At 43.1% G+C, this 23,108-nt stretch overlaps 1 protein-coding gene across 2 annotated transcripts in view; it reads right to left on the bottom strand.

Annotated features, from left to right (window-relative positions):
• Positions 1 to 6,376: 6,376 nt before the first annotated feature.
• Marf1 (meiosis regulator and mRNA stability factor 1) overlaps positions 6,377 to 23,108 on the bottom strand; it is a 55,614-nt gene continuing 38,882 nt past the window's right edge. For both annotated transcript variants that reach the window (XM_041675982.1, XM_041675981.1), the window contains exons 23-27: positions 13,662 to 13,874; positions 12,296 to 12,356; positions 12,094 to 12,210; positions 10,647 to 10,817; positions 6,377 to 8,849 (exon numbers count right to left, since the gene is read on the bottom strand). In XM_041675982.1, coding sequence (XP_041531916.1) covers positions 8,602 to 8,849; positions 10,647 to 10,817; positions 12,094 to 12,210; positions 12,296 to 12,356; positions 13,662 to 13,874 — 810 coding nt within the window. In that variant the 3' untranslated portion in view covers positions 6,377 to 8,601. The remainder of the gene's footprint in view (positions 8,850 to 10,646; positions 10,818 to 12,093; positions 12,211 to 12,295; positions 12,357 to 13,661; positions 13,875 to 23,108) is intronic.

Here is a 23,108-nt window from a genome sequence, read left to right on the forward strand (position 1 = left end):
CTACCATGGCCACCTGTAGTGATGGATTGTAGTGAGCCGGACAGGATCGCCATTACAAGATGGCGCCGACATCCTGTCTTGTTGGAAATAAACAACTCCATATTTGGCTATGCCTTTGAGAGTGGCGTGCCCCCCCTTCCCGCATGCGTGGTGGATAAGGGTCCTTGAGCCTATCCCGATGTAGTCTGGTGGCAGCTGTTGGTGGCAGCCAATCACAGGGCGACCCGTGTGCCATTTCCATATATAAGCAGCTGCCTTAGGGCTCTCGGACCCCCTTCGCTTCATGCTCCCCATCAACCAAGGGCACTCCAATAAAGCGTGATCTGAGAAGAATCCTCGTGTGGTGGTTGTTCTTTCTCGCCGCAGCTGGTGCCAAAACCCTGGGAACTTCGGTCGCCAGGAGAGGGGCTGAAGAGGATTCAGAACTCAACACGCGGAGTGGTGACTTCGGTAAGTCTTTCCAAGTATGCTGATTGCAGTCAGCGGGCGCACCAAATAATCCTCAAGGTAAAGATTGGGGTTCCGCAACAAAAAGCGGGTTTTCTGCTCTCGCCAATAGAAGGGAGAGTGGAGGTAATAGGGCCGCGACCAAAGCAGACGGTTTAAAATGAGGGCCACGACCAAAGTGGACGGTTTAAGAATGGGATTTTAGGGGCTGGAGAGATGGCTCAGGGGCTAAGAGCATTGCCTGCTCTTCCAAAGGTCCGGAGTTCAATTCCCAGCAACCACATGGTGGCTCACAACCATCTGTAATGAGGTCTGGTGCATACATAATAAATAAATAAATCTTTAAAAAAAAACAAAAAAAAAGAATGGGATTTTAGAATGGGCGCTTCAACAACACACCTGATTTTTCTAGCTCTTAACGAGCTGTTATGGAGCGCTTTGGAGAGGTTTTTGGCTGAAGGTGACACAGTTGCACCTTGGTTTGCCGCCTCTGGCAATCTTAATGTGTCATCCTGTGATAGGCTTGGTAGAGATCTGGATTTTGCCGCTGAACAAAATATGCTAAGGAAGGGAATTATATTCTTATGGTTCGAGTTACCGAGGCCTCCGAATTTTGTAGAATGTGAACAGCTGGGGCTCCAAGGCCTAGCAGCACTGAGGGTCTGCAAAGCTACAAACACAGGACCTGCCTTGAGGACGGACAAGGCTAGAACGCTAGGCCACTCCCAGCATGGGCCTCAGGGCATAGAAGCACAGCACAACCGTGGTAAGGCTCACCAGCTTGAACTAATTGTCTAATTTTAAAAAATAGACATAATGGGGGTCCCTCAGTGCTGGGTCTCGAGATGGCGCGGGGCTTGCCAAAGGCCGTCCTTGCCGAGGTTGCGCTTGCGGCTTTGGTTGGCGGGGGAGGAGTTCGACCCCGAGTGACCGGGGAAAAAGAATTTTTGAGAAAAGAAGCCACAGCCCAATGGTCCAGGAGGGTCATAAATTCCAAAAATCCAGTGATGGTCACAGGGGGACTCCCTGCCTCTCCCAAGGTTGTAATCAGCTAGTTCCTAAAACAGTAGTACCTACAGGGGGAAACTCCCTGTTTCTCAAGATTATTCTCAAGATCTGGTCTGGCTTTCTCTTGGGCTAGTTCCTAAAACAGTACAATGATAATCTCAGTGGGGAGGCTCCCTGTTTCTCAGGATTGTGATCAGGATTGCAGTCTGGTTTTGTCTTCTGCTAGTTCCTGATGCAGGGTTGCTGAACAGGCTAGTCCTGGATTTTTGGTTCTTCTCTTCCTGCTGGGAGAATCTGGTTTGTTCAGGTTTTTCAATACTATATATGATCCAAAGATGGCTGTGTCAGTTTACACTTCCAACAATGGAGTTTTTTCTTTACCCACATTTTCTTAGGCATAAATTGTTAGCAATAATTTTTAATCTTGGTCATTTCTACAAGGATAAGGTAAAATCTCAGAGTTTTGGTTTGCATTTCTCTGAGGGCTAAAGGATGTTATGTTTAAACATTTTTTAAATGTCTCAGTCATTTTTAAGTTCGTCTGTTGAGAATTTTCAGTTTGGGTCTGTAACAAATATTTTTATTGGATTAATTTTTAATAACTAATTTCCTGAGTTCTTCATATATTTTTGAAATGGGTAAAAAATGGTTTGACAAAATATTGACTATGATCAATGTTTTGTATACTAAATAATAGATTCATTGATAATTTTAAGATTGATTCCTGGACAATTATGTTTGCTCAATTCAAAGGCAAAAACAATAATCTTTTCCCAGATGATCATTGCTACAATTCACACAACTGTATTTTACTAATGTTATAGCAAAAAATCCCTTAAAGGATTTTATGCTAAATTTTACAAATGGGTCTTCCAATGGAAGAACTGCATATATGGCTAATAAAAAAAATTATGGAGCATAACAAGGCTCCTTGAAAGCAACTCATAAAAAGTTGCAAGCAGATCCTGATGCAAATGGATCTGGCGTGATAACACCAAGCTAACCTTTGCTAGGGCAAGGTGAAAAAGCCCTTGCAATGCATTATGAAAAAACCTAACCTATATATATTTGGGGTCGAGGATATGTTTATGCTTTTTTCACAGAAAGAAAAAAGCTGGATCTAAAGTCGAGGCTACAGACGCCCCACAGAGGAGTTCCAGAGGCAATTGGAGAGAGGTCCTTGGTCCTGCCTTTCCTGCCCCCAAGGAGAGGAGTGCCTGATAACAGAACCTGCAGCACCACTCTGCAGGATGTCTTCTGCCTCCAGAGTCCAGGGAGACCCGGCTGAGATAAGTGCCAGGATGTGCTCCAGATAGCTGAATCCAGCTCACCTGAAGCACAAATGCTAAGCTGCTTCTGATACAGGCTAAACATCTGACAGTTTTAATCTTTGGGACACAGAACTCATTTTAATTAAAATATTAACCCCTCTTCACTTAAGAAGGGGAAAGATTGGGGTTCCTGTCACTGTTGCTCAGAGACTGGAACTGGTGGTATTTAATAACAACAATGTATGTCATTGTACTCTTACTGCAATTGATCTAATGATATTTGTAACTGCTTACAGATGTTGGAAAAAGTTTGACACACGCTATAAAATGTTTGGGTTTAATGCATATACTAAGAATTTCAGATTTTGATTCCTTTTACACTGCTCTAATTGCTGGCAGGCAGCACACGTAATTTTATGTGGAGTAGGCATTTAGAAAGGAGGATACCTAAGGCCAGACTAAAAGGTGGATACTGGGTTTGGAAAATGCCCTTTCTTCTTGTCTGAAATTGGAGTTATTGGTGCCCAAATTATATCATTAGGAGCTCCTCACAGTCTTTCCATTAATAATTGACGCAGGGGCCCAAAGACGGGAGATATTGTGGAGTCCTCGCCTGAACAGCACATCATACAGAGGCTGTACTGGCCAGCTCAACAGGGCATGATGTCAGGACGAGAAGTGCCCTCCACATGGCCTAAGACAGGGTGCCCTGTGATCTGCTTACTTTAAATCTCGCTAGATACCTTTTATTTGAGGAGCTCCAAGGACGGGTGACTTATGGCAGGACATCCCCCAACCTAAGACAGGATACTGGGAATCCTAGGACGGGTAAGGGGGAAAAAAGACCTGGTCCTCACTCGACCTAAGAATCATAAGGTACCCCTCTGTTCCCAGGAGAGGTAAATTGCTTCACCATTCCAGAGAAGGGTCTCTCCTTGTCCCAGTCCCTTCTCCTTTATATCTGACACCATGGTTGGACTCTGACCTGATGCCCTCCACTTAATAGCTGCCTGTCTTTATAAAAGAAAGGGGGAACTGTAGTGAGCTGGACAGGATCGCCATTACAAGATGACGCTGACATCCTGTCTTGTTGGAAATAAACAACTCCATATTTGGCTATGCCTTTGAGAGCTGTGTGTCCCCCCACTTCCCGCATGCGCACTGGATAAGGGTCCCTGGGCCTATCCCGATGCAGTCTGGTGTCAGCTGTTGATGGCAGCCAATCACAGGGCGACCCGTGTGCTATTTCCATATATAAGCAGCTGCCTTAGGGCTCTCGGGCCCCCTTTGCTTCATGCTCCCCATCAACCAAGGGCACTCCAATAAAGCGTGATCTGAGAAGAATCCTCATGTGGTGGTTGTTCTTTCTCGCTGGTCGAGAAGTCTGCCGCAATGGATCATTTGTACTTTAATAATTTGCCTGAAGATTAGAATACAGAACAGCCATACTAGTTAGCCATACAGGCCATTTAATGGTGGCACACACCTTTAATCCTGGAAGCCACACTAGTTAGCCAAAGAGGCCAGGTGGTGGTGCACACCTTTAATCCCAGCACTAGAGAGGAATATAAATTGGGATGAGACAGGAATTTGCTCTCTTTTCAATCTGAAGATTTTATGGAGGTAAGAGCTCTCTAGTGGCTTGGCTGCTTTGCTTTTCTGATCTTCAGGTTGAACCCCAATATCTGTCTCTGGGTTTTTATTATTCATGCTACAGCCTCCTACATGGGCGGAGATTGATCATGAATTAGATTTCCTATCCCCAACAGTTCTGCCACCCTCCATGTCCTCATCAATTTCCTTTCTGCTGAATTCGAACACTCTGGGGCAGTGGTTCTCAACCTTCCTGATGCTGTGACTCTTAATATATTCCCTCATGCTGTGGTGACCGTCAAGCATAAAGTTATTTCCCTGCTACTTCATAACTGTAATCTGGCTACTATTATGAATCATAATGTAAATATCTGTGGCCTCCAAAGAGTTGAGACCTACAGGTTGAGACCACTCTAGATCCTCTCCACTCTGACAAACAACTCAAGGCTCCCCCTCATATTGAGAAGTCTCAGGGAGAGCCCATCAGTTCCAGGTCCTACTAGTTCTCACCAAGCAGGTTCTTCAGGGAAGGAGAGTCCTCCTTATGGACCACATAGCTGTTACTGTTTGAAGTATCATGAGTTGTTTTCCCGATCCTGCTGTAGAACTAGAAGGTGCAGAGGTTGCAGGAACGTGGAAGGAGACCTCACAATTTAGAGTTCAGATTTTCTGAGAAAAGAATCACAGGAATGAAAAGCTGGGAGTGGGCACTTTGTGTATACACACACACATGCACACACAGGCCAGAGGCCAAAATTGGGTGTCTAACCACTCTCCACCTTGGTTTTTGAGACATGTCTCAGTGAACCTGGACCTTACCCATGGCCAGGCTGGCAGGCTAGTGAGACCTAGGGCTCTGCCTGTCTCAGTCCATCAAGCGCTAGGATCATAGCTCTGTCTGCCATGCCTAGCGTTTCAGGTGTGTGCTGGGGACTGAAATCAGGTTCCCATGCTTGTGCAGTCAGCACCAGATCCACCAAGCCATCTCTCCAACTCCCTCAACTTCTTCTGCAAACTTTGCTATGTATGGTGAAAGGTGTTTTGAAGGCTCTGTCCAGGATCTTTTGGAGCTTGTAACACTGATTTTCCCAACCACTACACCTACTGAGAAGCAGCGACTTGTCTCTTTCTTCCCAAAGGGGTAGAAGTGGGGATGGGGTGGGGACTCCAGAGCTGAACCTGCAAAGGAAGTCCTTCCTTCCCAGACTTATTGGGAAAGCAAGCTTCAAGAAGCACAAACCAAACACAGGAAGTACATATGTCTCCAAGGAAGAACCTAGAATCCATCCTGGCTCTAACTGAGAGGATCTGCTCCACACCAGGAACAGGACGCAGGGCTGGATAATGCAGATTGTATTCACAAGGGGCCAACAGCTCCGCCCCCTGCCTCTGCCCCCAGCATCCCCATACACTCCAGACTAGACTACAGTTTGCTCTGCAGCTGACACTTTCCTATCCTCCACCTCCAGAGTGCTAAAATGACAAATGGTTTATATGGTGCTAGGAATTTAACCCAGGGTTTCATGAATGCTAAGCAAGCATTCTACCAACTGGGACACCCACATCTCTAGCTTAAACACTTAACATTTCAGGAGGGCGAAAAGCTGAGGCCATCCAAAATGAGAGGTGACTGGTAATAAGCCCCTCCTCTGAAGACCTCCAACTGCTAGGTTCCACCCACAGGACACTTTAAGTGCTGGTCCCAGCCCCCACCCTACAGAATAAAAAGCCCAGTATCTGGATGTGAAATCCCACCCATCACCCTCTGAGAAAGCTCTACCCTGAAAAGTCCCACCCATCACCCTCCCTGAGAAAGGCTATGGAAGCCCTGTATCCTGTTGAGTGTGCTGCTGTTTCTCACCCGAGCAGAGGCAGTCACCCTCCTGTTTCTTTTCCCCTCCCAATAAATCTCTTGTGTGAGGTTTGTTGTGTGATGTGACTTTGTGGTATTCCGTGATTCCCAACTGCCAGGATACTTTCCCATCCAAACCATAATGCTTACAACGGAACTGTTTTTTAATTCAGCCCCCCAAAACAAAAGCACCAATATGGATGCTTGCTCATAAAGTTTATTGACAACTGTTTGGTCCCAACACACAAACAGCACTTGAACCACGGGGGGGGGGGGGTGTCAAACAAAGTAGACAGTTGAGGAAAACATCTTGCCCCAGAAGTCTGATCAAAAGCAAACAGTGCAGGGTGGGAAAGGGGATTTTGGTGGTAACTTTTTTCTTAACAGGTAAATCTAATCTGGTACATCTTTCCACCCAGAGCGTCTCGTCATCTCCATACATCACAGCAGCAGCATCTAAGCCTCTGGATAAAGAAATAGTGACTGGCCTGGCCACTGTGGGTTGGCATATCAGACTCAATGCACTTCCATTGAGTTTTCACATCTTTAAGCAGCAGTGGTTCGTTACACTCATCCCAGATGCATGGGCAACTCCAGCAAATGGCAAAGAAACACCCATTTACTGTGCACAATTATTCTTTGTTGCCCACAGAAGAAACTGAGCTGAGATGGCTCCAAGTGACTTTAGTGACACCTGGTGTTTTCAAAGTCCCTGATCCCTTCTACACTTGCAAACTTGAAGTTTGAGCAGGCAAGCTTATCCTTAGGATGTCTGTGATTAAGGCAGCCCATGTTCTCGCCACTAACTTTATTACATTGCTTAAAAGCCATAAAGAAATTGCACATGTGCCACTGTACTTCCGTGTGCTAGAGCTGCAGAGGAAGTGCTGCCAGGCCAGGCCCGCATGGGAAGAGTGTGGCAAGCCTGTAGAGAGCATTTCTAGTGCAGCTCCATCTTGTGCTGAGAACTGGGAATCAGTGGCTTCATTTAAAAGATTTTGGCAACAAAAATCCAATTGGTTAAAAAAAAAAAATCTCTCTAGAGCTTTTAATTTTGTGACATTTTATCAAACTGCTGGTTATGAATCAGAATCCATTTTCTGGCTTTCTAGAAAAAAAATGAAATATGAACATTTCCCACCAAACAAACGATCTAACTAGAGGAAGACTGTGTGCCAACAGGTTCTTTCTGTTCTATGAATGGATCCGCCTTTTTTTGCCCAACAAATACAATCCATTGTAAATGTCAGGTCTCTCCAGCAGGGGTGAGAGGCCACTCATGAGCGGACACCTCAGGCACCCAGAGAGAAGGTCATTCCGCAGGGCGGTGCCCACAAAGGCTGGCTTTTCCCAAATGCCAACATCAGACACCACAAAAAACAAAAAAACAAAAACAAAAACAAAAAAAAACAAAACAAAACAAAAAAAAAACCAACCCAAACATGCTTCCAATAGCGAGAAGTAACAGTAACACCAGACACTATTAAAAGACAAGACGAACTAACATGGACACACATCTTCACATGGAGAGCTTCCCAGCTTTACAGCTGACTTTAAAATCACAAAAACAAGGTTAGGCTGATCAACCTTGGCCTTCACATTACAGATAGAACTCCAGTCTCTTTCTAGAGGAGATAGTATCAACCCCACTCCTTTTGAAGCACCTCACTACTCGGCTGATTTACAATTTATGCATCTGATGCATAGTTTAAAAAAATCAGACTCTTTCCAACACCACCTCTCAACACATAGTAATGTGTGCCGTCATTCAAATGCTGACTTCAAATGCATGACACCAAGACCATCTCCTTTCCTAAACCTGATCCTTAGCAAACTGGGACAGAAAAGGGAAGCGTGAAATAACTTTCTAGAAAGCTCCGAAGTGCAATTCTCAAATGGAAACATTAAAAAATTGGGATGAAGCCACACTGGTCAACCACAGACATAGTTAAATAAAAAACAAGGCACACCAAGAAGTCACCCGGAAACCAGGAACCTTCCCATGTCAGCCTGAAAATGGCTCTCCTACCACTCATTCGTCCCCCAGTGTGTGACCCACAGCTCGTGGACATGCTTGGCTTCTCCAACAACCACAAAGCCAGAAGACAGAGGCTGCTCAGTGGGAGTTGATCCACTTCTTGCTGAGTAATTGCTGCTTATCCCTCCCCCACCACCACCTTTCACAACAGTTTAGAAACATTGGTAAATATATTATGGATTCCTTAATGAAGGCCAGAGTTCTTTCAAATAACTTGGAGAAATAAAGAAAGAAAAAGTTCATCTGAAAGTTCAAAAGGAACACCACCCTATGGACTGTCTATAAAAGTGGCTTCTGGGGTCAAGACAGAAAATGAGGTTTTTAAGCCCATTTTTGTGTGGAGAGTCAGACAGTTTTTCCCATCCTAACGTAATTCTGTGTTCAAATGGGAGTTAAAGTTTGGTTATACGTGCAAAAGAAAAGTTGGCTGCCAATTTGACTCTATTTTTGGGCTGCTTTTTGGCTGGGCTTTCCACTGTGTCCTTGCTGAACAGTGGCTCATGGGCTTCCAAAGAGGGACTTGGAGGAGTGGGGACAGATGCTGGGCTGCAGGGCAGGCAGGAGTCACAGGGCGGTAGCCCCCTCTTCTTCAATGGTGCTGGAATCTCAGCTTTTTCTTCTTGGCTTAAAACTACAGTTTCTAGAAAGACAGAAAAGTAAACAGATTTAGTGCTAGGGCTCAGAAGATGTACTGGTTTTCAGTTCCTCTGTATTTAAAACAAAACAAACAAACAAGCTTATAAAACCCTACCAGAACCAGGTGGCTTGTTATTCCAGCCCTCAGAAAGCTGAGGCAGGATTACCACAGGGCTGGTCAGCCTTAGCAACATGTCAAGACACTGTCTCAAAAAACAACAAAACAAGCCCTTTGGTGGTGGGGCACGCCTGTAATCCCAGCACTCGGGAGGCAGAGGCAGGCGGATCTCTGTGAGTTCGAGACCAGCCTGGTCTACAAGAGCTAGTTCCAGGACAGGCTCCAAAACCACAGAGAAACCTTGTCTCGAAAAAAACCAAAAAAAAAAAAAAAAAAACAAAACAAGGTAGTCATAGTGGAGCACACCTTTGATCCCAGAACTCCAGAGGCAGAGGCAAGTGGATCTCTGAGTTTGAGGTCAGCCTGGTCTACAAATCAAGTTCCAGGACAGCCAGGGATACAGAGAAACCCTGTCTTGAGAAAACAACCAACCAAACAAAACCAGCCATCAAAGTGTCATACTTATGTTAATTTAGATATGAGCTACACAATAATATGTCACAAAAGTCTATTACTTATAAATGACAGATCACCTTTTGGATTACAAATTTTAGACAGATCATGTTTCGCTCCCTATCAAAGGCTAATTTTTCTTACTTAGACTCTTTACTCCTCTGTCTGGTGACCAAAGACTCTGAGGCCTCATGTGAACTTTCTGAGGCAACAGGGACCTTAGTGTGAGTGAGTGTCTGTCCATTCTTACAGAGGCCACATGCTCACCTCACCATAATATTGACACCAGGAACATGGAACGACGGCTACTTTAGAAGGTCACTTGTCTTAGAGCATATGTAACACACAGATAGTCAAATATTGCCTTAAAAAAGACAAGCCTAGAGCAGAGAAGGAAGTATGGGCAGGAAAAGGAAGAGTCGGATTAAAGTGACAAAGAGGGGAAAGCGAAAGGTCTCTGAAGAGCATCTGGGTCCTCAAAGAAGGCAGAAGTGCAGACTGACAGTCAAGAGGCCTTAGTCACTTAACCTGTGGACGCCACTGCTTGCACAGCCCGAGCTCCACTGGCCATCACCCCAGCACCCGATAAAGAGAAGAAAACTGAATGGACCTCACACCAGGTTGGCACTAAGTTAGGATGTTATAAGCGGCCAGCTTTCAGCCAGGCAGTGGTGGCACACACCTTTAATCCCAGCACTCAGGAGGCAGAGGCAGGTAAATCTCTGTTGAGTTCAAAGTTAGCCTTGCCTACAAAACAAGTTCCAGGACAGGCAGAGTTACAGCAAGACTCTGTTTTGAAAAAAACCAAAAATCCAAACAAGAACAATTTTTTGTTCAGCTTTCTTGGCTTTCAGGTCACAGGATATAGAGTCCAGGGCCTCAAACCATAGGTGCCTTGCTCACACCAGCTTCCTAAAAGCCCTAGTATCCACTGGACCCAAAGCAAAGGTTGTGTAGCAGGTGACAGGTGTTGCCTAAGGATCAGCTGAGGCTCAGACATGGTGGGAAGGTCAGTACCAGAGGACCTGAGACAGGACTCATTACTCAAAGGCTCTCCATAGTCCAGTGACACTGGCCCTCAACTTCTGATTAGACCTGATTTATAAATTCTATTAGTCAATACCCAAACAAGGAAAGGAAGAGCCTGAATAATCAGCACAAGTATTTTATAACAGTGCCATTTTCTCTTTGTCCACCAGACACCCTCTCCACATATACAGCGTAACCTACCCAGAGGCTCTTGAGGACGTTCGTCAAACTGAATGAGATCAGCAGGCGGCAGGATGACAGGGTCTGGTCTTAGCTGAGGGGATGGCAGGCAGGAAGGGACAGGAGCACAGAGGAGGTCAACAGGGGAGCTGTTGGCCAGGTGCAGAAGCTCCTGCTCCATCTGGCTGGGCCCTGCAGAGATGGCAAGCAACTGCATTCAGCAACGCACAAATGTCCCCTCCTGAGGCTTTGCTCAGCCCCAGACGTCATCATGTAGGACTCAAGCACTGTGTGTGTGTGTGTGTGTGTGTGTGTAAAATAAACAACAACAAAGTCACTATTTGGAAAACAATATACCAAAGGCAACAGTCTGCTGAAGACTTGTGTTCTTAAGAACATTGGTCTCTCAAGAGGCCCAAAAAGGAAAAGGGCCTTTGGAGGAGAAACAAAACTGCTGAAGATTGGGGGCAGTGAAGGAGCCAGGGCAAGAAGCTTCAGCAATGTCAGATGTTGGAAATATCTTTTCTCTAAGCACAAGGCACAGTAATCCTTCTATCTACTCATGATGTATGAAGGTCTCTCTCACATTTAATGGTGGAGTTCAATCTACAGGATTCTGGAGTGGCGTCTGTCAATACAGAGCTAGCTCTACATAAAGCCTACGATTCAGTTACCTGGAGAGGCACTTTTGTACCACTATGTCACACCCCATGGCGTGTGCCTTGCCCTGAGCCCTTTTCCTCATGAAGCCTGTGTGCTGCATCCTTTCCAAATGTAGTCTAGAAAGAACCCTGATGACCCAGCTCAGCACAACCACCTACATTGGGCTTCTCACCCTCAACAAGATTTAGCAGAATTCTATTAGACTATCACTACAAACTCACCTACCCTTCCACCCACCTCTGTGTACCCTTCCTGGAACTGTCCCAGGTCTTCCGGCTCAGCTCTCTTTCCTTCTACAGTTTTAGCTCAGCTCTCTTTCCTTCTACAGTTTTAAACAGTCACTTTAGTAAACATCAAAAAAACACTTGAATTGGGATAGTCTTTAAGGATTGTACTTTAGCTAATCATTCAATGCTACCTGTAGACCTGTTGTTAACTACACACCAAACTGCATTAGAAAAAAATGAATATTTAGGTCTGGAGAGATTGTTCATCAGTTAAGAGCACTTGTTGCTCTTGCAAAGGACCTAAATTTAGTTTCTAGCACCCACAAAGTGGCTCACAGCCATCCATAATTCCTGTTCTTCTGACCTCCTCAGTTTCCAGGCAGGTACACACATGGCACAGATGCATGCAGGCAAAATGCTGATACACATAAAAATGAAATACATCTAATTTTTTAATGAATTCTTAACCTTGATGAAATTGCCCACCATCCTCTTTCCTCCAGATGTCTCACCCCAATGCTCCTCCTGGAACTTTAAGGCTTTGCCTACTTTGTTGCTTTTCTTCCAGTCCCCAGTACCTGTTCTGAGCTGGAGTTCTGATGCTACACAGGATTCTGGCACCTCCAGGATCTGCATGCTGACTGCAGGCTGATCTTCATGACTGGCAGGGAACAGGCCAAGGGAGCTTAGCCGGTCTATAAGAAAAAAGCACTAATCAGAGAGAAAGGCCAGTGACAGAATCACAATGGAGTCAAGGGAGGGTAATGGGGGCTTACTTACTTTTCATGTCATTTTTTAATACTACAATTCTCTTATGACCATGTCCTTTAATCCAGACCACCTATGCAAAAAACATACACCTGGTTAAGTAGTGGAAAAGAAGAGAAAAATACCCTAACATTCAGGAGAGTGGGGCTCCTGTGCTGCTTCTCACACACCAGGCTCAGAACTCAGTGAGTGTCAACAGGTTTCCTATGTGCTTTCTTTAGCGTCAAAATAGCAGGGTAGAACTCCTGCACTCCCACCAAAGCTGAGCACTCAGAACTCACAAGACAGTATTAAAAGTACTTATAACTTCGATAATGTCTACTGTAGCTTTAGGACTTAAATCCAGAAACTCCCCACATCCGAGTACTTACTCCCAGTTATTTTATACCATTTCATCGGAGGCTGAGCACCCTCTGTCTCAAATGCTTTCAATCAGAGGGATTATGGATTTGGGAGTATCTGCATATACCTAATGAGATAATTTGGGGTCTGGGTGCACTTACTAGAAATTCATCTTATCACATAAGCATTGTATACACATAGCCTGAAGGCACGTTAGATGCATTTTAGTGTGTTGACGTAATTCATCAAGGTAGTCAACTGTGGTGTCATGTCACTTCCAGAAGTTTTGAAATATTGTGGGTTAGAGTCTGACTACAAGTGCTCACATGTATTTTTAACTCAGCTCAACTCCTTCACTGACACCTTCTGGGGTCTGGGCAACAGTCAGGACCCTGCATAAGCTCCTTCCTCCACTCCAATTTCCCTTAGCTCTTCTGGAGACAGCAGGGGTGTTTTCCAAAGGTAAAGCTAGGCTTCCCTGCCTTCTCCACAGCAAAAGGAAGCTCTTACCTGGAGGAGCAAGGCCCTCAGAACAGTTCCTACCCTAACAGAGGCTCTACCATGCTTGCATTTCTTCATTTTTCTTCTTTTGCAGCACTGAGAATCAACTCACACTTGCCATGCAGCCAGACAGGCGCTCTCTCAGCAGATTCACTCCTCTCACATTGCCCCTACCGACCACAGGGGATTATGTGTGCTCCTTGCCACATGGTAACTCAGCTGTGATGCTGCTCCTCCAGGATCCCCATGTTCATCAAATGGGCCCTGCCTGGGCCACTGTCCATACTCACTGAGCAGAGAGGAGGGCATTGCTATGCTGCTATAACCACATTCTATGTAGGACATCTGCTTTAGTGTCCTATCCGGTTAGGAGACCACTGAGCACATTTCTGGGGGGAAGGCCTGCAACTTACTTACCTGGCACACAGGAATAAAGGTTTAGAAAAGCCAGATAAGCATCATTCATCTTATCTGGCAGCACCTGACATCTCTGACCAGGGGTCAGCAATAGTTCTTCATGAAGACACACACCTACCTGTGGGATGGCTCCCAATAGCTCCTCCACACTATTGTAGCCATATGTTTTGGGCTGCAGTGTTTCTCCAACATACTTGGTATAAGCCATGGGAAATTCATGAAGGAAAATCTGCTGGTAGTGATAGGTGTGAAGCAAAGACCGTACATTCTTTGCAAACAAGTACAGGCTTGTGAGCTTCACATACTCTTCGGCCTTATCATTCATAAACACCTGGCCCAGAAGAAACAAAGAGAAGGATTAAAAATTTCATAAGTGACCGGTCCTATCCCCTCTGGCTAAGGGCCTTCTGCCAAGAACACTCTGAGGGCCCCAAATCAACTTGGCTTCTTAAGGAACTTTAGGAGGGGTTCACAGAAGAGTCTCCCAGAGCCCTAGGAGGGGTTCATGCAAGGTCTTCCAGGGAGGCTAAACAACTCAGGGCAACTTGGTGTCTCTGCAGTGTGATCCTGACAAGTTCAAAGAAACTGTGTGAGCAAGGAAAGTAAGCAGGGAACCTGCAGTCTCAAAGCAAGCACAAGGAAAGGAGGGGCAAGTCTGATGGACACACACAGTGGCTATGGCCACTAGATCTCAATCTCCCAGAAATAATGTGAGGCAGAACAGTGGCTATTCCTGCAAACACCCCTGTCTTCTAGCACCCAGCTTTTGAAACTGTGTGTGGAGACTGCAAAAATCTGGAAGTATAAAAATGTTTCTGAATCCCAATAATCAATAATTAGTTGGAAAGCCAAACTCCTAATGAACCCAAGGTATTTCTGTAGCAGTTCTCCACACTGTATCTCATCTCAGCATTACACAACAAATGCTGCCTGAGTGACCTCAGATTTGCATCTACAGTATGCTATTAATACAGCACTTTTACTACTCACACCAATCTGCTGTTATTTAAACTCTGAAAAACACTGAAGATGCTCCAGGTCCTACAGTTTCAATATTCAGCCAAGATTCTTTTACATGAAAACAAAAGTACATCTACCTCAGCATGCAAATCTCTGTTTTTCTTTTGTAAATGGTAAAATTGCATGCATACCAATTAATGTTTTAAAAACAAATTTTCTTATTGTTTATCATCAAACAAATACTTGCTCTGTACACCTATTTGATATAGTGATATATCCAGGGTTGCATAAGAAGTTCCTGGGCAAAAGGAGGGTTGAATTGGGAAAAACTTAAGCAGCGCTGTTCTACCCCATCAGATGTGCCAGCGTCACCAAGAGAAGGGGCATCTCCGTGTCACCGAGCATGACAAGCTGTTTATCTTGAAGGTCTGACAGCACTGCTTAGATTGGTAGAAAGTAATTAACAGTAAAAACAGTAAAATGCCAGACTGGGCTGTTAGTTTAGTGAGTGAGGCCCTGAGTTAAGTTCCTAGGACCATAGAAACAAGAACTTGAATTCTTTTCATTATTTATCCAGCACATGGTCACATGATGATAACTGAATCTTTCATTCCCTCCACGGCTGGATTTTATCCATTGACATCTTCTATAGAATCATTTTCTTTTAAAAGACTTTATTAAACCAGGTATGGTGGCACATGCCTTTAATCCCAGCACTTGGGAAGCAGAGGCAGGTGGGTTAATCGCTGAGTCCAAGGCCAGGCTAGTCTACAGAGAGATTTCCAGGACAGTCAGGGCTACACAGTGAATCCCTGTCTTGGTGAAATATAAAAGAGGGGGGGGGGGGAGGGAGGGAGGACATTAAGATTAAAATAAAAATAAATGATGTGCTAGGGTCATACATCAGTGAGTGGCAAGATGCTTGCTTGGCATGCATTTGATTCCCAACACAACAAACCAGCAAAAGCAATTTTTTTTTTAAAAAAAAGTAAATTATACCCTTTACCACATTTTTTTTCATGCCCTAGAATGAACTTTTTTTGTTTTTTGTTTTTTAAAGCTTAAGTTGAAGCTGGAAAGATGGTTTAGCAGTAACAGTAACTACTGCTCTTCCAGAGGACCTGGATTTGGATCCCAGCACCTACATGGCAGTCAGTTCACAATCATCTGTAACTCCAGTTCCAGAGGACTCAACACCCTCTTCTGGTCTCCAGGGGCAACCAGACGCGCATACAATGTGCATACATACAAACCACTCAAGATACATAACATTTTTTAAAAATCTTTTTTAAAAAGCCTGAAAGTTAGACAGGAACCAGAAACCTCTGTGGGTCCGGGCATGAGTCTGGGACCTCTGGGACCTCTGAGCCAGGTCCTCTGCGAGTCTGGGTGCACCCGAATCTGGGACCTCTACTGATCAGAGCCAGAGACCTTTGCAGGACCAACCCAAGCCAGGGCCTGCAGGAGCAGATTCAGACCAGGAACATTTACAGAAACAGGTCAGAGCTGACAACCTAGACCAGAGCAGGCCTGAGACAGGAAACTCCATGGGAGTGGAATAAAGCCCAGGAGCGCTGAGCAACCTCCAGGAACATGGAGTGACCACCAGGGTAACTAGAACCCTGGCATTGACTGCACCATGAGGAACAACCATCTTGAACCTTGGATCCATTGGCACCTAGAAGATTAATCACCAGAGTCACAGACAACCCCAACCACACCAATTAGAGGAAAAGATGAGGAGACAAGGTAAGAACACACACAACACCAAAAAGAGCAACACGATACCAATAAAATCTAGAGATCCTACAACAACAAGACTTGAGCAAACAAATATAGTTGAAGCAGAAGAAAATGACCTAAAAAATAACTTCAGGCGAATGTTTGAAACTCTTAAAGAGGAAATGAAAAATTCCCTCAAAGAAATGGAGGAAAAGACAAAAAAATTGGAAGACATCAACAAATCCCTTAAAGAAAACCAAGAAAAGCAGTCAAACATATGAAAGAAACTATTCAAGACTTGAAAACGGAAATAGAGACAATAAAGAAAACATAAGCTGAGGGAATTATAGAAACAGAAACTGTGAGAAAAATGATCAGGAACTACAAATGCAAGCATAAACAGCAGAATACAAGAAATGAAAGAGAGACAGAACCTCAAGCTCTGAGGATACAATAGAGGAAATAGACTCATCAGTCAAAGAAAACATTAACTCTCACAAAAGCTTAACACAAAATATCCAGTAAATAGGTACAGAAGGAGAAATTCAACTAAAAAGCACAGAAAATGTACTTAACAAAACCATAGAAGAAAACTTTCCCAACCTAAAGAAAGATATGCCTATACAAGAAGCTTACAGAACACCAAACAGACTGGATCAAAAAAAGTTCCCCTGACACATAATAATTAAAACACTAAACATACAGAATAAAGAAGGAATATCAAGAGCAACAAAGAAAAAAGGCCAAGTAACATATAATGGCAGACCTATTAGAATTACACCTGACTTCTCATGAGACAATGAAAGCCAGAAGGTTGTGGTCAAGCGTTATTCAGACATTAGGAGACCGCAGATGTCAGCACAGAATATTATACCAAGCAAAACTTTTTTTTTTTTGAACTTCTTGTGTCTTTTTTTTTCCGTTTATTTATTAAAGATTTCTGTCTCTTCCCCGCCACCTCCTCTCATTTCCCCCCCCCTCCCCCAATCAAGTTCCCCTCCCTTTTCAGCCCATAGAGCTATCAGGGTTCCCTGCCCAGTGGGAAGTCCAAGGACCACCCACCTCCATCCAGGTCTAGTAAGGTGAGCATCCAAACCGCCTAGGCTCCCACAAAGCCAGTACGTGCAGTAGGATCAAAAACCCACTGCCATTGTTCTTGAGTTCTTAGTAGTCCTCATTGTCCACTATGTTCAGCAAGTCTGGTTTTATCCCAGGTTTTTTCAGACCCAGGCCAGCTGGCCTTGGTGAGTTCCCGATAGAACATCCCCATTGTCTCAGTGAGTGGGTGCACCCCTCACGGTCCTGAGTTCCATGCTCGTACTCTCTCTCCTTCTGCTCCTGATTTGGACCTTGAGATTTCTGTCCGGTGCTCCAAATTGGGTCTCTGTCTCCTTTCATCGCCTGATGAAGGTTAATATTCAGGAGGATGCCTATATGTATTTCTTTGGGTTCTCCTTATTTAGTTTCTCTAGGATCACTAATTATAGGCTCAATGTCCTTTGTTTATGGCTAGAAACCAAATATGAGTGAGTACATCCCATGTTCCTCTTTTTGGGTCTGGCTTACCTCACTCAGGATAGTGTTTTCTATTTCCATCCATTTGTATGCAAAATTCAAGAAGTCCTTGTTTTTTACTGCTGAGTAGTACTCTAATATGTATACATTCCATACTTTCTTCATCCATTCTTCCATTGAAGGGCATCTAGGTTGTTTCCAGGTTCTGGCTATTACAAACAATGCTGCTATGAACATAGTAGAGCATATACTTTTGTTGTATGATAAGGCCTCTCTTGGGTATATTCCCAAGAGTGGTAATGCTGCGTCCAGGGGTAGGTTGATCCCGAATTTCCTGAGAAACCGCCACACTGCTTTCCAAAGTGGTTGCACAAGTTTGCATTCCCACCAGCAATGGATGAGTGTACCCCTTTCTCCACAACCTCTCCAGCAAGCAAAACTTTCAATCACCATAAATGGACAAAATAAGATATTCCATGACAAAACCAGATTTAACCAATACCCGGTCCTACACAAAATACTAGAAGGAAAACTCCAACACAAAGAAGTTGCCTGCATCAACAAAAAAACACAGACATTTGATGGTCTCACAGCAGCAAATCTCAAAGAAGGGCAAACCACACAAATTAGCATCACCAACAACGAAAACAGGAGATAGCAATCACAGGTCATTAATATTCCTTAATATAAATGAACTCAACTCACCTATAAAAAGACATAGGCTAATAGATTGGATACGAAAACAGAATCTATCCTTCTTCTGTACACAAGAAACACATCTCAACCTCAAAGACAGCCATCGTCTGAGAGTAAAGGATTGGGAAAATTTTTCCAATCAAATGGACATAAGGAACAAGCTGGTGTAGCTATCTAATATCTAACAAAATAGACTTCAAACTATACTCAATCAAAAGAGACAAAGAAGGACATTTCCTATTAGTCACAGGAAAAATCCATCAGGAGGAAATCTCAATACTGAACATCTATGCCCCAAATATAAGGGCACCCTCATATGTAAAAGAAACACTTCTAAAGCTTAAATCATACATTAAACCACACACATTAATAGTGGGAGACTTCAACACTCCACTCTCACCACTAGACAGGTCAGTCAGAAAAAAAAATTAGAGAAATAAGGGAACTAACAGATGTTATGACTCAAATGGACTTAACAGACAACTACAGAATATTCCATCCAAACATAAAAGAATATATATTCTTCTCAGCACCCCACATAGCTGGTAACAAAACAAACCTCAACAAATACAAAAAAAAGGGGGGAGGGGGATAGCCCCATGTATCTTATCAGATCACCATGGCTTAAATTAGAATTCAACAGCAATACTAATTCCAGAAAGCCCATAAACACATGGAAATTAAACAATGTTCACTCATCATCAATGGGTCAAGGAAGAAATAACGGGAGAATTAAAGACTTCCTAAAATTCAATGAAAATGACCCCACAACATACCCAAATTTATGGAACACAATGAAAACAGTGTTAAAAGGAAAGTTCACAGCACTAAATGCCTACATAAAGAAGCTGGAAAAACCCCTCACAGTTGATTAACATCTGAAAACTTTAGACCAAGAAGAAGACACCTCACCCAAGAGAACTAGACATCAGGAAATAATCAAATTGAGAGCTGAAGTCAACAAAATAGAAACAAAGAAAACAATAAAAGACTCAATGAGACAGAGAGTTGGTTCTTCAAGAAAAATCAACAAAATGGACAAACCTTTATCTAAACTAACCAAAAGGCAGAGCAAGAATATCCAAATTAACAAAATCAGAAATAAAAAGGGGGACATAACAACAGACATGGAGGAAATACAGACGATTATCAGGTCATATTTCAAAAACCTGTACTCCACAAAATTGGAAAACTTAAAGGAAACGGACAACTTTCCGGATAAATATCACTTACCAAAATTAAATCAAGGCCAGATAAACAAATTAAACAGACCTATAACTGCTGAAGAAATAGAACCAGTTATCAAAAGTCTCCCCCCCCAAAAAAAACAGAATCAGATGGTTTTAGCTCAGAATTCTACAAATTTTCAAAGAAGAATACCAATACTCCTCAAATTGTTCCACACCATAGAAACAAAAGGAACATTGCCAAACTCTTTATGAGGCTACAACTACCCTAATCTAATATCCAAACCACATAAAGACATTGCTAAGAAAAAGAATTACAGACCAATCTCACTCATGAACATTGATGCAAAAATACTCAATAAAATACTAGCAAATCGAATCCAAGAATAAATTGGAAAAATTGTCCACCATGATCAAGTCGGCTTCATCCCAAAGACCCAGGGATGGTTCAACATATGAAAATCTGTCAACATAATCCACCATATAAACAAACTAAAAAATAAAAACCACATGATCATCTCATTAGATACCAAAAAAGCTTTCAACAAAATACAACATCCTGTCATGATAAAGGTCCTGGAGAGAGCAGAGATACAAGGAACATACCTAAACATATTAAAGGCAATATACTGCAAGTCAACAGCCAACACCAAACTTAAATGGTGATAAATTCCCAGTAATCCCACTGAAATTAGAAACAAGACAAGGTTGTCCACTCTCTCCATATCAATTCAATATAGTTCTTGAGGTCCTAGCTAGAGCAATAAGACAACAAAAGGAGATCAAGGGGATACAAATAGGAAAAGAAGTCAAACTCTCACTATTTGCTGATGATATGATAGTTTACATAAGAGACCCCAAAAATTCTACCAAGAAACTTCTACAACTAATAAACACTTTCAGTAATGTAGCAGAATACAAGATTACTCAAAAAAAATCAGTAGCCCTCCTTTACGCAGGTAAGTGGGCTGAGAAAGAAATCAGAGAAACATTACCCTTCACAATAGCCACAAATAGCATAAAAGTACTCAGAGTAACTCTAACCAAACAAGCAGACGACTTGTATGACAAGAACTTTAAATCTTTGAGGAGAGAAAATTGAAAAAGACACCAGAAAGTGGAAAGATCTCCCATGCTCTTGGGTAGGTAGAATTAACATAGTAAAAATGGCAATCTTACCAAAAGCAATCTACAGATTCAATGCAATGCCCATCAAAATCCCAGCAAAATTCTTCAATAACCTTGAAAAAAACGGTACTCAAATTCATATGAAAAAGCAAAAAACCCAGAATAGCCAAAACAATCCTATACAATAAAAGAACTTCTAAAGGCATCACAATTCCTGACTTCAATCAAACTCTACTACAGAGCTACGGTACTGAAAACAGCCTGGTATTGGCATAAAAACAGACAGGAGGACCAATGGAACCGAATAGAAGACCTAGATATTAATCCAACACACCTTCAAACACCTGATTTTTGACAAAGAAGAAAAAAATATAAAATGCAAAAGAGAAAGCATATTTAACAAATGGTGCTGGCATAACTGGATATCAACATGTAGAAGAATGAAAATAGACCCATATCTATCACCATGCATAAAACTCAACTCCAAATGGATCAAAGACCTCAACATAAAGCCAGCCACACTGAACCTCATAGAAGAGAAAGTAGGAAGTACACTTGAACGCATTGGCACAGGGAACCACTTCCTAAATATAACTCCAGTAGCACAGACACTGAAAGAAATAATTAGTAAGTGGACTGCCTGAAACTGAGAAGCTTCTGTAAAGCAAAGGACACAGTCAACAAGACCAAATGACAGCCTACAGAATGGGAAAAGATCTTCACTAACCCCATAACAGACAGAGGTCTGATCTCCAAAATATACAAAGAACTCAAGAAATTGGTCATTAAAAGAACACATAATCCAATTTAAAAAAAAAAAAAAGTGGAGTAAAGACCTAAACAGAGAACTCTCAACAGAGGAATCTAAAATGGCTGAAATACACTTAAGGAAATGTTCAACATCCTTAGTCATCAGAGAAACGCAAATCAAAACAACTCTAAGATTCCATCTTATACCTTAAGAATGGCCAAGATCAAAAACACTGACGACAACCTATGCTGGAGAGGTTGTGGGGAAAAGGAAACACTTCTGCATTGCTGGTGTTCCCAATTGCAAGCTGGTATAGAGCCTTTGGATGTCAGTGTGGGGATTTCTCAGAAAATTAGGAAACACCCTTCCTCAAGACCCAGTAATACCACTTTTGGGTATATATCCAAAGGATGCTCAATTGTGCCACAAGGACATGTGTTCAATCATGTTCATAGCAGCTTTGTTTGTCATAGTCAGAACCTAGATACAACCTAAATGCCTCTCGACTGAAGAATGGATAAAGAAAATGTGGTACATTTACACAATGGAGTACTATACAGCATAAAATAACGACATCTTGAATTTTTCAGGCAAATGGATGGAGCTAGAAAACATTATTTTGAGAGAGATAACCCAGACCCAGAAAGACAATTATCACATGCACTCACTCATAGGTGGTTTTTAAACATAAAGCAAAGAAAGCCAGTCTACAAACCACAATCCCAGAGAACTTAGACAACAATGCGGACACTAAGAGAGACTTACATAAATCTAATCTATATGGGAAGTAGAAAGTAGAAAAAGACAAGATCTCCTGAGTAAACTGGGAGCATGGGGACCTTGGGGGAGGGTTGAAGGGGGAAGGGGAGAGGCAGGGATGGGAGCAGAGAAAAATGTAGAGCTCAATAAGTATCAATTTTAAAAAAAATTTAAAAATGCCCAAATGTTATCTGGGTTTCTGCCCCCAGGGTTAACGGAAAGACTTAACGTTTTCTTAGTTTTTTACATTGTGTGTGTGTGCACACCCGCGTTTGAATGTGTACATAACTTCAAATGCCTCAGCAAGCATAGAACGTCAGAGGACAACCAGCAGGGGTCAGTTCTCTTGTACTCGGCAGATCTGAGGGATGAACTCACTCACATTAATTAGGTTTGCTAGAAGGTGCCTTTACCCACTGAGTTATCTGAAGACTGGTTGTTAACCAACTAGGTCTTGACACCTGTTATCAGTAGTGAGGTGTAAACAAGCTTATGGTCTTTCTTGTGGTAACTGCTCTAGACTGACTTTCCTCTCTTTCTTTTTCTTTCTTCAAGACATGGTCTTTCTGTGTAGCCCTGGCTAGCTTCAAACTCACAGAGATCAACCTCCCTCTGCCTCCAGAGTGCTGGGATTAAAGGTATGCACCACCACTGCCTAGTTCCTTTCTTTTGTTCCTACATAGCCCTGGCTGTCCTGAAACTCAGAGATACCATCTGTGACTCCCCGTCCTAGAACTAAAGGCATGGCCCCCATGGGCAGCTCCTCTGTTAACTGGCTTTTCTCAGAGAAGAGCTCTATCACTTGTCTGTCTTGGAGAAGAGCACTATCACTTGTCTCGGATTTTTC

The sequence above is a fragment of the Microtus oregoni genome, unplaced genomic scaffold, assembly GCF_018167655.1.
Source record: "Microtus oregoni isolate MIOR12 unplaced genomic scaffold, Mior012 000027F_ref0000203, whole genome shotgun sequence".
Classification (NCBI taxonomy): Eukaryota; Metazoa; Chordata; class Mammalia; order Rodentia; family Cricetidae; genus Microtus; species Microtus oregoni.